The sequence below is a fragment of the Rhododendron vialii genome, chromosome 6a (genome assembly GCF_030253575.1).
Source record: "Rhododendron vialii isolate Sample 1 chromosome 6a, ASM3025357v1".
Taxonomy (NCBI): domain Eukaryota; kingdom Viridiplantae; phylum Streptophyta; class Magnoliopsida; order Ericales; family Ericaceae; genus Rhododendron; species Rhododendron vialii.
The window spans coordinates 30372585-30390526 of NC_080562.1; the positions used below are offsets into that span (position 1 = coordinate 30372585).

Genomic DNA, 17942 nt, shown 5'->3' on the forward strand with positions numbered 1-17942 from the left:
AAGATCTGGGGGAGTTTTGTCTCTCCTTGTGATAGTTTTATCTCTCCTTGTGAGAGTAATAAAGCTCGCCTTTAGGCGATTTGTTTACTATTCGGGCTCGAGAAGATTAATGGGCATCTATTGGTGGTTTGCTAGAAATTCATTTGTGTGCTCATTTCTGGTCAAAATTTATCTGATCGTCTGGATTTTTGTTGTCATTTTTTCTTGGCTAGCAATGTACCTCTTTTTGAGAGTGCTATAGGATATATGAATTTTTTGCTCAACAGAAGGTGCGTCAGCCCATATCTGGGCTGAGGATGAAAGACATCAATCGTCTCATTCTTTCTCGTTTTGTATCAGTTAGATAATTAGTTTGACTTTGTTCAAGTTATCTATAATGAATTTCGTCGTTGGACTTTATCAATGCAATACCTCTCACTTTTGTCAAAAAAAAAAAAACCATAGTAAGGAAAAAATAAACTACATGTAGAATTAGCCATTATGGAGAGAGAAAGAGAGAGAGAGTTATCTTTCTAGAAAATACAATTACTTAGTACATATGGGAACAATTTCGGGGACACAAGTTTTGACACAAAAATAATCAAAGCCACACGCTATTCATTGGAGCAATTCAATTTGTCTAAAACATGTTTATAAAAATCTCCGTAAAAAATCAACTCATTCGGATATTAGTAAGGGTTTGATTTATTGATTCAATTTTTATATATCTGTCAAATTTAGGGATAAATACCAATCCAACCCTTTCAAAAAGTAATTATCCTTTTGTTTCAAAAAATTTTCCACCACTCATCAAATGCCAAATGTTAATTTGTTCTCGAATCACTAACAAAAAATGGGTCACGCGATATTATCAATGATACATGACTAGTTGGGACACTACAATGTAATATTCCTTCCGCATTGGATAATTTTTTCTATTACTAAACTTCATGGGTACCGGGAAAAAGAGAGAAAATTCTATACGGCCCCTCCGTGTAGAATAAGTTGAGCGGCAAAGTGATGAAGAATTGACACGTGGCCAATTTGGAAGCAATTGTTTCATCCTTACTGATGCCCTTTTTTTTTGTACTATATGTAGAGTAGATAGTTAATTATGCGAATCTTAGAGACAAAAATAAATTATGACCCTTTAAGATAAAATGATAAAAAAATAAAATCCTCACACCAGTTCAAATGGATTAAAAGTTAGAGCACTTAATTTTTTCACCATATTTTTTAATATATAAACTATCTAAAAAATTAAAGTGTTCCAATTTTTAATCTGTTTGAATCGGTGCGAAAATTTTATTTTTCTGATCATATTATTCTAAAGGCTTATAGTTAATTTTTGTCTCTAAGACTCTTATAATTAAGTATCTTCTGTACAAGATCCCAAAGAAAGAGCAGATACTTAATTACAAGAGTTTTGGAGACAAAAATTAACTATGACTCTTTATGATAAAATGATCAGAAAAATAAGATCTTTGTATCAGTTAAAACAGATTGAAAATTAGAACACTTAATTTTTTTAGATTGTTCAATCCATTTGAACTTATGTGAGGATCTTATTTTATCCTCCAAAATAGAGGGAAAAATAAAGGACGGGTTGGAATGGGAATTTCCTCCAAAATAGAGAAATAGATGAAGAAATGAAGGACTAGAGGATGGATTGGAGCTCCAATGCACCCTCCATTTCTCCATTTGAGATTACCATTTTTGGAGGAAATACAATTCCAACCCATCTCCTTCATTTTACTATTCAACCTCCCCAAATTTCATTTTGTTCATCAAATTAGTGTTAATATATTTATTTTTTTATAAAATTGGTACCAATCAAAAGATATTTACAATATCTTCAAAACAAGACCAATATTGAGTATGATTTTTATAAAATTAGAAAAATGAGAATGTCAATTTTATAGGGAAAATGGTGAAATTTGAGATTTGGAGTGAATTTTTAAAGAAATAGAGTATTGGGTTGAAGTTAGATTTCTTCAAAAATTACTTTTGTGATAAAATATATTATTTTGATACTCTCAAATGGAGGAATAGATGCAAAATGGAGTATTGGATTGGAGATGCTCTAAATGTAAGTTCACGTAGGTGCTAAAATTGTTAGGCTGCACAAAAAATTTGGTGAACCGTGAAACTAGTCCGAACAAAATTGATTCGTGCCTTTTGAATTTTGTCTGTGGGTTAATGGTTCGGATACAAATTTAAAAAATAAAAAAAATCGTGAGATACAGAATAAAATTGGATTTTCATTTCAAAACTGTGGATTAACTGAATCGGACCGTGAGATATTTTTAAAAAATAAAAAATATATAATACAGTACCTCGTGGAGTAAAAGATTGTTGAAACCTGGAATAGTATTTGTTAGAGTATCCGCAATGGTAATAATCAAAACCAATAACCAAAATGTGCCACATCAGCATTTGATTATCCATTTAGTTCATAATCAAACTTAACAATATCTACCTCCATATTGGTTATTTTTGCATCTTTAACAAAAAAAACATCTCACAATACACAATGCAAATCTGTTCAATCACAAACGAGCTCCGATCATGCACCCGACTACACCAAACTATTTGTCTTGATGAGACAATTTTAATATGGGGTATTTTTGATTTATTGAGTTTTGAGTTTGGCTATTGAGTTCTGGTTATTGGTAAAAGTTGTTAAGTTTGATTATAGAATGAAAGGAATTTGGTTATTTGCTAAAAGCATCCCCATTATAATAAGCAAATAGGCGTGTATAAACAAATTTAACAACAATACTCAAAAAATACCCCACATTATAATAAGCAAAATTATAAGTCTTTTAGCAAATAACCAAATTCCACACATTCATGACCAAATTTAACAACTTTTACCAATAACCGAAACTCAATAACCAAATTCAATAACTCAAAAATACCGCACATGATGAGACGAATAATTTTGTGTGGTCGGGTGCGTGATTGAAACTCATTTGCGATTGGACAAATGTGCATTGTATATTATGGGGGGTTTTTTTAGTTAGAGATGCAAAAATAACCGATGTGAATATAAAGGTTGTTAAATTTGATTATGAATTAAATGGATAATCAAATGCTAACGTGACACATTTTGGTTATTGGTTTTGATTATTATCATTGCGGATGCTTTAAAAGACTTGTAACTTTGTTTATTACAATGTGGGATATTTTTTTAAGCATTTTGTTAAATTTGCTTATCCACACCCATTTGCTTATTCATATTCATTTTCTTATTACAATGAAGATGATCTTAGGCCATCCACAGTGGTATAATCAAAAGCCAATTGTTTTTAAAGTTGACAATGTTTGTGTAAAAGATGGCTCACAATGGTATAATCAAACTAAGCAACATTCTTATAAATAATTAAATTTTGGATTTTGAATAACTAAAACTAGTAACCTTTTTCAATAATCAAAATTTGTGGACCCTACACCACATAAGTTAACTAGTTTTAAAATTTGTATACACGCATATTTTAACTGGCATTTTCTTCTTCTCTTCTTCACCTACTCTATATTTTCTTCACTTTATCCATAAACTATTTCTCTTTCTTTCCTTCAAAAAGTGAAGCTCATGTCTCTCGATCATCTACAATTCAACCCATCATCGTCGAATTAAGGTATTTCAATCTTCTTTTCCATTTCTATTTCTCTCTCCCTCCCTTCCCCCCCCCCCCCCCCCCCCCCCCCCAAAGAATTCATAATAGGAGGGAAGAAAATCACTTATTTTTTTCCAAAATTAAGAAAGGAAATCGATATATTTTTGCCCAAAAAAATGTAAATGGAGGAAAGTGAATGATGGAAAACAGAGAGGGGGAGAGAGAGTAAAATTGTAATGGATCCTTATTTTGGTTAAGGACTAGAAGTGACCATTGTGAAGCTCAACATTGTTAAGTTTAACAACCTCTTAAATGAATAATTAAAAGCTGATGTGTTAACTTTTGATTATCCTTTATTGATTATACTACTGTGGATGGTCTTAATAACCTTCTAAATAGTATTCGTTTCTTTCCTTTCTAACAAATACTTTGCAAGAATATCTTTAACGGAGCTTCCATGAATAGTTATTTACGGAGGTAAATTGCGACTGTTCGTTTTGGCTTTAGACAGTCTAGATTTAAGTGAAACATTTCTGGAGAAGAGTTTAACTCTTCCACGGAAATGTTTCATTTAAATTCGGACCATTTAAAATAAAAATAGATGACGAAGATTGCGCGGCTTCATGAATAATGGAATCGCGGCCCCAAAACTTATTCATGGAGCTCTGTGAATAAGGTTTTATAGAGGCATATTGCGACTGTCCAAAAATGTTAAACTTTTTCACAAAAAAATTTCTTTAACATCTGGACTGTTCAAAACACTTTTGGACGATCACGATTCATTTCCTCCGTAAAGAATTTATTATGTGAATAAGTATCTCTCGATTACTTTGCTTGGATACTTGATGTTATGCTAGTGTTTCTTTTCGATCTTGTGGAATCTGATACCTGGCTTAGGATTTTACACTTTTGGAATATGGAATCAAGTATTTACAGGACATGACGAATTTGGTTGATCTAATCTATAGATAAAATCGGGATCGAACTGTGAGATTTTTGGCTTAGACATAAATTGTATTTTAAAAAAATCGTGACTCAAGAATTATGATTGGATTCATAGCAATCCGATCCGATCCAGACCATGTGTAGTCCTACAAAATTGCATTGTCAAACCCATATTTTAGCTCGTTGCTGTATTAAAAAAAAAAAACCAAAAAACAGTGATACTGTATTGGTTTGATGTCATTTTTGCACCAATCATTCTACTTCCACACCCACTTACACACCCGTTTACATATTCACAATAGAGGTGGAGCTCGCACACACTACACATCCAGTGTGTGTAGGCCCCACCTCCATTGTGAGTATGGGTGTGTAAGTGGGTGTGGAGTTAGAATTTTTGTTTTTGCACAAGCTCAAAACGAAACCAGTAATTGAACACATCAATTTTTTTATACAAATTACAAATCAAATAATGGTATGACGAGTTTAACAATAGCAGTAAAAAGTTACGCTGGTACAAAAATCGTAATTCCAAACTCAATTATTATACGCCAACGGTTGGCAATTCCAAGTTCTCCTCACGTGGGAGATCAGCGTTTGAGCCCCGTCGTGAGTGTTTATAGGTTTAGAGCTATAGAGAACCTTTAAACTCTTTATGGACTAACTTATTAACATTTGCTAGCCTCCACTGATGTATATAATATTGAAAAAAAAACTCAATTATTCTAAAACCTCAAATATTTCTGTTTTGGTTGGCGTCTTGCCGTTTTTTTTCGATGGTCTTATGTGAATTTTGCCGGTGTGTTTTTATTCTGTTTAATCTTTGTAATCGTTTATAAAGATTATTAAAATGTTTTTGCTAAGTGAAAAAAAAATTTACACAACACTTTCATAAACCCATTCACATTAGTACTTGTTTTGCAGATGCCGAAGTATTGGATCTGGCAAGAACTAGCAACAGCAAACGCCTCCTCTAAACGTACTCCTGCTGTCCTGCAAAGTCAACCCGTCAATTCTCATCCTTCGCCCGACGCTGATTCTTGCCGGAGAAGATTCCACTACGCAGGAGATCAACTCTGCTTGCATTCTCATCGAGGGTCTATCTTCCACCACCCCTCTCTAACAAATCCAATCTCGGAGGTACCATACCATCGTTCTTAACTTGTCAAATAGCTTCATTGAAATCCCATGCACGCAAAGTGTTCGACGAAATGTCTCCTCCAATTCAGGCCATTGTATTTCCGTCACGTGTACGATACAAAATTGCGCTCGAGGACGACAGTGGCTGGGATTCCTTTACTGGAAGAATGAACACAGTTTCTTGCATTATTAGTGATAATTTGACCTGTTAATTCAAACAATCGATTGTTTTAGGTGCAAGTATACTACTTAAACTTTCTGATTGGTGTCAGGGTCAGTAACCCAAAAAGGGCAAAACTAAGCAAGCATTCGAAATGCAAGCAATATGGATCGATTGCTGACGGTGACCGACTGACCGACCTTGATTTTCTAAAATATTGACACCTCCGGTCACCGATACTGTACTCTACGATTGATACGCCACGAAACCGTGACATTGCAACCTATACCGTTATTGAGACGGATACCGATATTTCAAACTATGGGAGGACCCCTTTCTCCTGGTGCACTGAATATATTGTTCTTTCATTACATCAACTTTATAGAAATGGACAAGGGTATTTCATTGTGAAAGTTTGAGCTGCCACTTTAGGTGATTGATTGAGAAGCGGGGATTTAAACTTTTATTTGTCTTTTTCTTTTCAAACTCATTTTGTCTTTGGATATTTGAGAAAACCTAGTTCATTCTTTTATACAGAGTATTTTTTCAATTTTGTTTCAGCAGTTGGTGTTGAAACAATATGCATTGGCCACCTCATTGAAAGATAATTTAGAGATTGGACAATATAGGACACTATGAAGCATGGATACGAATACGAGATACGTGCGATACGATACGAGTAAGTATAAAGAAATATGATACGGGTACGGCTAGGATGCATTAGATAGTAGGCTTGATAAGAAGAATGGTCAGAAATCTGTTGTGTACTTGGTTACTCGTTTAATTGTTGAAATCTGATTTTGTAGAACAAACGTATGATACATTAAGGATATTAAAAAACTATTAAAATAGCTTATATTATTTTAACGTTTTCATCTAATTTCTAACTATGTCTTGCTCTAATACACTACGCAAGAGGTGCCACAATCTTAATTTTATAGAAGCTTGGATACATGACCCTGAGTATCCAAAAGTATCCTAAAATGTAAAAAAAAAGGTTAGAAGTATCGCTGTCGATACATATTCGATCTCATATAGAAGTATCGTTGCTTCATAAATACTTGTAAAACAGGGTTGGTTTCGGAATATTTTACTTTTGGACTTGTTTTCTTTCTTTCTTTTCTGATTGTATTTCTATTTACTCTCAGCAGAGAAGCCATTCATATCCTGCAAAGGCCTTAGATTGTCTCGCTGCATATAAATGATAAAGACTTTGGTATTGCCTTACAAGGTGTATGTTTTTTTCTCAATAAACCAGCAGTTTTAATGTGAATTATGGTGATCACTTACTGTATTTTATGTTTCGTTATGTAAAAATTACTCAGAAAATTTAAAAAACAGAAATCTATGTTTTTTTAGCTTCGTCTATTGTCCAATGCATTGAATAGAGAGCTCTAGTAACATGAACAATAATTCGTGTAATCTGTTGTATTCCATAATTGTCACTAAATTAACTAGAAGATTTGATGATAGTACTGCAGTAACATATGGACTTACATGAATGATCTTGTCTATGTGATTAGTCCCCCTAGAAAATAATTTGTGGTGGATTTTGTTAGAAAGAATTTGTTAAAGAAGGTAATATAGTCTCATTGATTCTATAATGGAATGAAACATTAGTGGCATGTTCTCATCACCTTCTATTAGCATATTGACCCTTTGGTCCTCTGCAATCTTCTATGTATAGATAATGCCCCATGATTAACAATAACACAAGGGGCTACCTCCTTTACCATTTAATTGAGTTTGTGAATAATTGGATCATTTGAGCACAACTACAAGGATGCAATTGACACATTGCGGACCTTGGGGACTGAAGTGAAATGGATATCATACTTATGGAAAATTACACTCTTTTAATCTATTGCCTGATTGCTATTGTATGATATTTGTTGCGATATAGGCATTAAATGTACCTTCTGTGAATGTTGTTGGGCGGCTTAATCCGGTAAAAGCCACAGGAGCCAAGATGGAAGTATCTATTACCCGACCGGATGATTGGCATCTTCACCTTCGCGATGGTGACCTTCTTGAAGCTGTTATCTCTCACAGGTCATTTCGTCAAAGCAAAACTGTATTTGCATCCTTGCCTTTCGCTAGGGGAACTTTTTTCTAAATTCTTTCTACTTTAATTCTCCTTAAGGAACTTAATATTATTGTAAAGAGTTTTAATAAATACTGTATCTGCTGCTCATTATGGTTACAGTGCCTTCCATTTTGGAAGGGGAATAATTATGCCAAATTTGAAGCCTCCAATCAAGACAACAGCTGCAGCTATTTCTTATCGAGAATCCATCTTGAAAGCGATTCCCACCAATTGTGACTTTACTCCTCTTATGACACTTTACTTGACAGATACTACGAGTCCTGAGGAGATCAAACTTGCCAGTGAGTCCTACCTAAATTTGTGTTCCCTACAACTTGTGTTCTGGAAGTCTTTAGATATTTAGCATTCGAAAAATTATTAGCTTTTACATGAGTTTTGACTTCAATTTATTACAACTAATTGAATCTTATTGGTGCTATAATTGGTTGTTTTAACTGCTCTTTCTTTTATGTTGGTTAAGCTTTCTTCACAGGAAGTTTTTTGTCAGAAACTTAGTCCTATATTTCCTAGGACCACTGTCAGATGTCAGTACTCCCCTGAGTCACCTCTTTAGTCTTTATTCAAAGAAGTATATCACTTCATGTTGGTTTAACTTAACAGCAATAGCTTGATTGACTAAAGGAATGGGTAGTACGAATTCTTACATGTTATAAAAATTAAGGTTGGTGAGGCATGTTCTTACTTCTTAGAAATATTAAAAGCACGTCTTATATGTGGATTAAATCGTGGGAATCTTTCATTTTTAATCTTTTGATGTTCATTTTTTCTTGAACATGATCTTTGATTTTCCAATGTCACCAAAACTTGTGGCGGTGGAATATTTTATTTTTTCCCTTTTACTTCTGTCTTCTGTAAAGAGGTTTTTCTAGCCAACAAACCGTGTTTAGAGATTGTGAACACAAGTTAAGCAACTGTTGGCTTCAAAGTTCAAGCAAACCAGCGATACCTTATGTTTCAAAATATATGGAGGAAATTAATATGTTTTTTGTTTTGCGACACTTCGGTGGTGGCTTCTTTTCATCCTTTGAATAAACTACGAAAATTTTGTCAAGTAGTGGAAAAATGGGCTGTTTCTTATGTCACCTGTTTCTTTATGCTCGGTTTGAATGGACTTGCTGATTGCTGTGACAGAGGAGAGTGGAGTTGTATATGCTGTAAAGCTCTACCCCGCTGGTGCTACAACAAATTCTCAAGATGGTGTTACAGATTTATTTGGAAAGTGTCTACCTGTTCTTGAGGAGATGATGAAGCAGAATATGCCTCTTTTGGTAATTTCTCTAAATTTAATCTGCTAGTAAATAGTTGTGCATAACTATTAGACTTTAAATATATTTTCCTCTAATGTTGCTTCTTCAATTTTCCACTATTCACCTTTGGAGAGCTTTTCTGGGCTTGCTATAAAGAATATAAAGATGAAAATGATGTCAGTCACAACTTTTGTATTGCATTCATTTATGAACACTGACTTGTTTAATTCACTTTCTTATATTTAGTTTCATTGCTAATTGGTGAAAACCGGGCTTACCCATCCATAAAAGGACTAGGCTATACGTGGTGTAGATACTTTGAAACACCTCTTGGTACTTCTAGTTCTACCTTATAGGGTACTCATTTGGATTTCCGAAGTTTGATAACCAAAAGACTCCTGCTTGGAAATCCTTAGTTGTCATTGAAACAACTCTGAACTCTGAAGTCTGAAGAAAATAATTGATGAGAATGATAAGGCTCCTGAAGCAATGAGAGAATCAATACTCAAAATTATTACGTTACTATGCAACTCACAATTATCACGGATCTGGTCTGGGCTGTTTGGAGGGTTGGTAAAGGCTTTCATAGTTTTGCTTCTGGCTACAAGAATGATGTTGCTTTACAAGAAGATCCACCTCTTATAGTCTCCTCTAGGGTCCAGCACCTTAAAACAATCATTGCTGCAAAACTTCTTGATGCAATTGCCAATTGGTATGCATCCATACGGATGGGCCAAATTATAAACTGCTTTCATTTGTATCATTATTATCAGCTTTTATAAGAACGTAGGATTAATAGCTTTTGTGTAGTGCTTATCCAGCAAACATCAGATTGGAAGAGCGATTTTCATGGCGCATCAAGTATGTGGGAACTTGAGCTGATGATGCCTGCAGTAATTAACCTGAGCATGATTTCCAATTGGTTTATCCTTTTCCAGCTTATCTGATAAAGTGTGCCCCTTCCAATCAAGAGGAAGCAAATAAGTTGTCGATAGGATGGCAATGGCTATTTCGGCCTCATAGGACTATAGCAGAAGGCATAATATCACGCAAAGAGAAGTTTATAGGTTGTAGGGCAAGGGTGCTTTCTACCAAGTAGCAACTTACATGTACTAATCCCTGAGTCAACTCAACAAGTGACAATCCACACTATGTTCGCTGGATAAATAACTCCACCCAGCATTGCTACTAAGTAGAAATATCCATCATAGTGAATATATCTATTGAGAAAAGGCCATTTTTCGTTTTTGATCCAAAGTTCTTTTCGTTTGTGAATCTGCAGGTCCATGGAGAGGTAACAGACCCCGAGGTTGACGTTTTTGATCGTGAAAAGGTATTCATTGATGCTATTCTAAGACCCTTAATTGCTAGGTTTCCACGGTTAAAGGTTGTGATGGAGCATGTTACTACTGAGGATGGTGTTAAGTTTGTTGAGTCTTGCAAAGAAGGTATATCGTAATTGTATTTCCTCCATTCACATACGTCTATTTCCTATACTCCCTTTTCTCGGAGAGAAAACCATGTCTTGTTTAATTTGTACCGCTAATCTCACATCAATCATGTTTGTTAGGATTTGTTGCAGCAACAGTCACACCTCAACACCTTGTACTCAATAGGAATTCCCTTTTTCAAGGGGGGTTGCAGCCACACAACTACTGTCTTCCAGTACTCAAAAGAGAGATACACAGTATGTTACATTCAATCTTTTCTACGAAGCAGTGATGGAAACCCTTTTTCAAGTAGGAGTTTACACTATCAAGTTAGCAATTTGTTTTTTGATTCTTAGGAAACTGATACTGTTACAATGCCATTGATTGCGTCCTCCATTGTGTGTCAGTTTATATGTTAGCTTGCATACTGTGTTGTTGAACTAGGGGTGTGCTTGCATACCTGACACTTCTACGAAATCAACAGCTTTCGGAAAATAGGATTAATTCAACACTTAGACTGCTCATTACCCTCATCGATATTCCCTACCCCACTCCTTTTGATATTTGCATAAACGTGTTTAGTATTCCCTACAATGTCTAAGAATGATGTAATTATATATACATTATTTTATCCAAGGTTTCCCCCCTTTTACTAGCTTCGTTAAGGTGTTGATTTACCTTTCCAGGTTGATCCCTACCTCAGTAAGGTTACTATCCTGGATTCCCATCCGTATCCTACTCAATGTTTACTTCGTAACTTTAGCAAGTGACAAATGGTCTCCCCTTGTGCAAGACATATGGCACTGATAATGACATGATAGCTTTTAAACACAGTCAAAAAAGCATTCATGGAATTGGTGCTAGTAGAAATCTATAAAGGTTCTGAAATACGATACTGTCAATTTTGTTGTTGGTTATACTTCTAATAGACACTTTGATCATTAAAAAGTTATATAATGGCGTTATGCTACAAAGGAGCAGATCTAGTTTCTAGTTTAGTGTCTGAAATGGGAAGTTGTAAACATACATAACTTCTAGTATAGTGTTGTTCATAATATCTCCAAGTCATGTGATGTTCAGTTTCAGAACTTGGGAATGGCTAATCCTTGCAGTTTCTGATGATGGAAGTGTTAATGTAGGATGTATTAAGAAAAGGAGCTAAGAAGGGTTAATCAACACAATGGAACTTTTCATAGAAAAAAATATTTTATTAGGAAGAAATCAAGAATGAAATTTAAGTGGAAAAAGCCAAAAATGTTGTGCATTCAAATCAATGGATATTATTGAGAACCTTGGAAGGGGATTTAGCTATGTCATCCCTATCACTGCATGAGATTTTCTGTTCCATTTCATTGGTTCAGGCATTTCTCATGCGTTTTGATACTTATGGCTTGACAATAATAAAAGAGTACAGGTCAAAGGATCAGAGCCTTTAGGTTGTCTATAATGTAAACACAAAGAGACATACAAGGAAATGAACGAAGAAATGACATATGGAGGTTTTTGAATGAACACGTGGTGAGATTTTGGAGCCTGCATATAAGTAAATTCACCAGTGGTTAATAAAATATGATGCATGAGTAGTTCTCTCATCAATCTGGAAGATTGAGCCACCCATCTAAAGCAAACAAAATTTGCCTTGATTAGCCTATCTATCATTCTGCAAACGTGTGAAGTCCAGCGGAGTGAAAATAGACCCGGAGTTCCCAACAGCTAGCGACAGCTAAAAAAATATAGGAGTTGCAGCACTTTATCTTATATGTTATCACTTTGCACTAGTTGCTCACCTACTTCTGCCCCTGGTCTTAGCCTTTGCAATTGCTTCTCATCTAGGACGAGCTATTGTGTCAGCTGTGACAAGCGGTAGTAAAAGATTTTTCCTTGGAACCGATAGTGCTCCTCATGATAGACGAAAGAAAGAATGCTCGTGTGGATGTGCCGGCATATTCAACGCTTTTGTTGCCTTATCAGTCTATGCCAAAGTTTTTGAAGAGGTAGTTTCTCCTAGTACCTCTCACCATGTTTGTTCCAATTGTTTAATAATTTCCGCATTCAGTTGCAGTTTTTTTCTTTTCGTTGTGTTGCATTGGAAGACTAAAAAAATTGGTTAATTCTGCAACTCCATCTTCTTTACAACCCTTAGTTAGGTGGTCCTCTTGATGTATGCAGTTCTACACCCAGATACTAAAATGCTAAAGCAATTTACCTTTAGATGATGTACTTTACATGCTTTTTTCCAAATTAGCATTTTGTTGATAAATTGTACTTCTAGCATTTTATAGGCATCATAGATATTTCAACTATAATAACTTCGTAAAACTCATAATGATTCCCATCATCCATCTCCGAACAGACACCTGCAATTATTTTGTATAAGGGTGTGTATTGAATGGCCACATTTAACACTATAAATATATTGTAATGGCTTCATATATATGCAAAAATGGTGGTTGAGTTCTAGTCTGGTCACATCAGTCTGATGTATTTGAGCTGTTAGCAGGTTCACAGTGTGATTGGGTATAGCTAACCTTGTGAAGTTATGATAGGATGTCTATGAAGCTCCCTATGTCCGGTTTGTATATCTTTTTGGAATTCTCATATCTTGAGTCTTGTCTTTCTTACCCCAAGCTTTCTGCCAATAAAACTAAAGCCTGAACGAGTATGGAGATTAAAAAAGGGAGAGTAAGGACTATAAATGGCAACAGGTTTGTAAAGTTTTTTTTTTGGGGGTTTGCAGGGGTATGCTCCGATGGTCTTGTTACCTGTTTATGGTTCAATACAATTTTTACTACCCAAAAAAAAAAAAAAAAAAAGGATGATCCTCGTACATGAACTGAGACTCCTGTTAAACTAGAGGCATTAATACGTCTGAAATCCAACTGGATTTTGAAAGAAGTAGGTAGTCACCCCGCTCAAGTGGAAGACATGGATCTAGAGGAAGATGGCAATTGCCAATCAAGAGAAATGGCCAAGAGGAGCCTGCAGCGTCCAGACCAGACTAATTTGTCAGGGTTGCTTGAGAAAAGACTCCAACCATGTTCTCTACTTCACGAAGAAATCTAGGATTAAAATTCCTGATACATAAAGGGCACAAAGTCACAGTTTGTCTTTTTGTTACTGTCCTCTAGACTGGGAGAGGAGGTTTGTTGTTTTTTGGCCTGGGCCTCTTTGTTCGCAAGGGGATATGGTTTTTGGGTAGGTCTTTAGTGCCATGCATTCAGCATGTTTCTTCGGCCTTACAGCGTTGTTCCTTGATCTTTGTTGTAGATTCTCTTTTTCTCTCACCAAAAGAGACAACTCTTTGTTGTATGGGTTCAAGATTAGGTTAACCGTAGAGCCCTTTTGATTCCTCACTTCTTAAAAAAAAAATTGGTAAACCGATATACTGATGCACAGGTATTGCGTCCATTTTAGTACTAATCCTCGTGGGCTCTTTGATCTTTTGCAGTGTCTCAGTTTCTATCGCTCCACACCTACTAATCTATTTAGTTTGCTCATTTGCTATTCTCAATCTATTTAGTGTCTCATTCGCTATGTTTTCGTTTTGACGTTTAGGCTGGTGCACTTGACAAACTAGAGGCTTTTACGAGCTTTAATGGACCAGACTTCTACGGGCTTCAGAGAAACACAACAAAAGTCAAATTGATCAGGAGCCCATGGAAGGTGCCGGAATCGGTACCATATGCATCTGGTGAGATTGTTCCAATGTTTGCTGGTGAAACGCTCGAGTGGCTGCCTGCCGTAGTTTGATCGGAAAAAAGAATGTTACTGATTGATGATCTTTCTTAACAGACCCGTGTATCTCCAAATATAGGACTATCATGAGTTCATATGTAGGCTGTCTCAGTAGATAGGGGCAACTATGTGGGAACAAGAACGTGATCCCCTGATCTATTTTTTGACAATCTTTATCGAGTATTTGACGTCATCGATATTATTCGGCTTGTGCGGATTCTACCTGTATTTCTTGTGGATGTTTTTAACACTTCGCAAGTGCAGTAAATAGGAGCACCTTTGGAGTGTATGAGCCTGTGAAGAAGTAAATTGCTGGAAATATCGGTCGGTCGATCTGTTTTACCACTAACGACGCGGCCGAATCCCAATATGTTGATCTCATCGTTGAATCTGAGTCTATGCACGAGAACAACGATGAAGCAAGGCCTGTTCTTTAGAAATTCAAATTGTTCAAGAGGGACTACGGCGTGCATCAAATACTCAAGACACTAATAGGAACTAAAGAAAGAAATTTCCCACTTCCTACCAACAAACAACAGGCCTCCAAAAGGCCTTATATATGGTTTATAAATGACATATATGGCTTGAAATTTCGGCATCTTCAAGTCCATTTTTACCATCCAAACAAGGTTTTACTCTCATCGCCTGTAAATAATTCTCGGGATAATTGAAATTTTTTTCCAGTTTTTAACTCAGGGTCTCGATACTAGTCTGAGATCAGTGTCCGTACCGTACTGACGGCTAAATTACGGTACCGGCACTCTCAACGGAACATAGCTTGGTGATCCGTACAAGTTAAATTATTGGCCTGCAACGGTCGATACCGAATGTACCGGTTCTATAGCAGTTTGTATCGGTTGGTACGACCATACTAGTAAGATAATTAAATAAAACCCGAAGTCCATAGTATTTTAACCATGTTAATTTACTCGTAGAACATATGTCAAAATATATCAAAGTGTTAGACTTTGTTTTATTGCTCTACTCTACGTTTGGCAATCATGAATTAGTAGACAAAATCTTTTAGGAAATGATTTTCACTCCTATATACACACACACACTCTTTTTGGTCTTTTATCACACTAAAAAATACGTACACTTTTAACACTAAAAAACAAAAATTCCCAATTTTTATTATGGTAAATCCGAAATCGTTCAAAGATACACACCCATATGTGCCGTTCCGGTAGAGAAGATAGTATGCTAGCTGATACAGGGTTGATAATTTTGGTTAAGATGCGTATAAGTGAGACCAGATACCACTTAACCCAAGTAAAAGTTAGACCGGATACCGGGTTATAAGAAGAGAAGAAATGATTATTTTTACCTTTTGGACGAGGTACTTGATAGTTGATATAATCCAAAGAGAGGAATTAGTTACCATCATCCAGCTTGTTATTAGATAATCCTTGGATAAGATGCTATTCGAGAAAGTAGGAAAAGTGTAAAACTGTAGCAAATGGTGGTGGAACCTATGCTAATCCTTCAATAAATTTAAGGATACATACATTTTTACAAAAATCTTGCACATACACTTTTATGGGGCCCACCTCGGGTCCCACTAATATGATCCAAACTGCTCATTGTTTTTAAAATAATTTTTTAAGAGTTTCTGTAAAAAATCAACTCGATAGGATATCGGTAAGGGCTTTTTCAGAAATAGTAGGGTGAAACAGCCTGATTGGTCCGGTTCTCTAGAAAATCAGTAACCGGACCATTTCAAACGGTTCTAGAAAATTGGAACCAAAATCTAACCAATATATGCATGGAACCTAACTAGATCCAAACCGCAAGACCGGTCCGATTTTGGTTTGGTTCTGGTTCTATCCAATAAGAATCCAAACACTCATTCACAAAATATAAACTCATAAAATTAAAAAATAGGAAGATAATCTACTGGAATAAAAAAGGAAGGAAGAAAATAAAAACTTTCCTAATAAATGAAATTTCATCTCTAAATAAATTAAGTTTAGTAAGAAAAAGAATAACCTACTAAATTCAAATACATATTTAATTACACACATATGTATATCTATATTTATCTTAGTTTTAAATGGTCCGGTTCGTTTCTAACCACGGTTCATTAATTGAGAACCAGTAATCAAACGAAAATTAACGGTTCTTATTTTTTTGGAACCATAACCTGACCGTAGAACCGCAGAATCGGACCAAATATGACGGTTCGGTCCGGATCGGACCAGTTTTACAGTTCGGGTGGTTTTCTTGAACACCCCTAGAAGAAATGATTATTTTTACCTTTTGGACGAGGGTAGTTGATAATCCAAAGAGAGGAATTAGTTACCATCATCCAGCTTGTTATTAGATAATAATAATCCTTGGATAAGATGCTATTCGAGAAAGGAGGAAAAGTGTAAAACTGTAGCAAATGGTGGTGGAACCTTTGCTAATCCTTTGCCTCCCGTATTCCCCTCTCGACATCAGATCGCAAACATGTTCTTCAACCTTTGCTTTAAATTTGTACGTAATATTTAAAAAATCCTTTCGAAGGCTTAAGCAGCGATTTAACATATTGCATTTGACATTTGTAAAAATGCCCATTCCAAATTTCCAACCAATATGTTGATTTTATTGTTTGGTATGTATGTTTTCACTTTTAAGTCTTGCTTTTTTTATTTTTTTTAAATCTTATTAAGTTTTTTTAAGAGTAAAGTAATTAAATAACAGATTTGACATCCCACCATTTCAATTTTGAGTCCGAGATCCAAGATACAAATGTCGTGTGTCCCAAAAGTTCATTGTGAACGTGCATGATCACATGTTCGTGGCCTCCATTCCAGTGATGCACCGTCAGGAGCTTTTTTCAACATTTTTGTCTTTCTGTTTAATTTGTCCTTACGTAACTTGTACGAGCACAAAATAAAATAATAAAAAATACATGTTACAATTTCAACCAAAACAAACACGGAATTTCTTTTTCCTCCAGTAATTTTAACTCCCAGGATTTTACATTTCCAAAAATTTACACATCCACCCAAGTCATGGGAGAAGCATCAGAAATTTACACATCCATCCTAAGTTCAAGGGGAGCTTTCGTCAAAGGAGGACCAGGTCCAAGCTTTGAATTGAAGAAAAATGGACACTACTCTTTGTCTTGCTCTGCTCGACAGTGAAGGAGGAGGAGGACCAATCCAGATGGTCAATTTTTTTGGTGTAATTCAAAATTGACCCGACCAGTCGAATCATGGGTTGCGTTGAAGAGGATGGTACAAAAGATTTATAATGTAAGGAGGACGAGGATGGTCCAAAAGATTTATAATGTTATGCTTGGATGGATTTTTGAGTTTGATTTTTGGATAGGGGAGAAAAATAGAAAGAGAAATGATAATAATGATTGAAGACAGGGATAATGAATAGAAAAAAATGAAAGTAATAATTGAAAGTAGAAGTAATGATTATTTTTTGAGTTGAAATTTTCTTTTCAAAAAAGCAAACCAAACAAAGCAGCTCTTTTCGCACCAACCCCTCCCGGCCCCACCACCTTTTCGCCCTGCCCCTTCCACCATTTTAGGTTTTTTTTTTTTTAAACTTTTGAAAAACTTTAAAGGTAAAAAGATAACAAAA

General features: G+C 35.4%; 1 protein-coding gene across 4 annotated transcripts; it reads left to right on the plus strand.

Moving 5' to 3' along the window:
* Positions 1–5400: 5400 nt before the first annotated feature.
* LOC131329506 (dihydroorotase, mitochondrial) lies at positions 5401–14562 on the plus strand. Of its 4 annotated transcripts, none has more exons than XM_058362649.1 (9): positions 5540–5681; positions 6990–7072; positions 7745–7893; positions 8048–8229; positions 9080–9216; positions 10478–10643; positions 10766–10882; positions 12459–12619; positions 14181–14562. In XM_058362649.1, the coding sequence occupies exons 2-9, from the start codon at positions 7043–7045 to the stop codon at positions 14373–14375; spliced, it is 1137 nt and encodes a 378-aa protein (XP_058218632.1). In that variant the 5' UTR covers positions 5540–5681; positions 6990–7042; the 3' UTR covers positions 14376–14562. The 4 variants fall into 4 exon arrangements, with proteins under 4 accessions (XP_058218631.1, XP_058218632.1, XP_058218633.1 ...); XM_058362650.1 differs by having other exon boundaries at positions 5541–5681; positions 6993–7072; XM_058362648.1 differs by lacking the exon at positions 6990–7072 and having other exon boundaries at positions 5401–5681.
* Positions 14563–17942: the final 3380 nt, after the last annotated feature.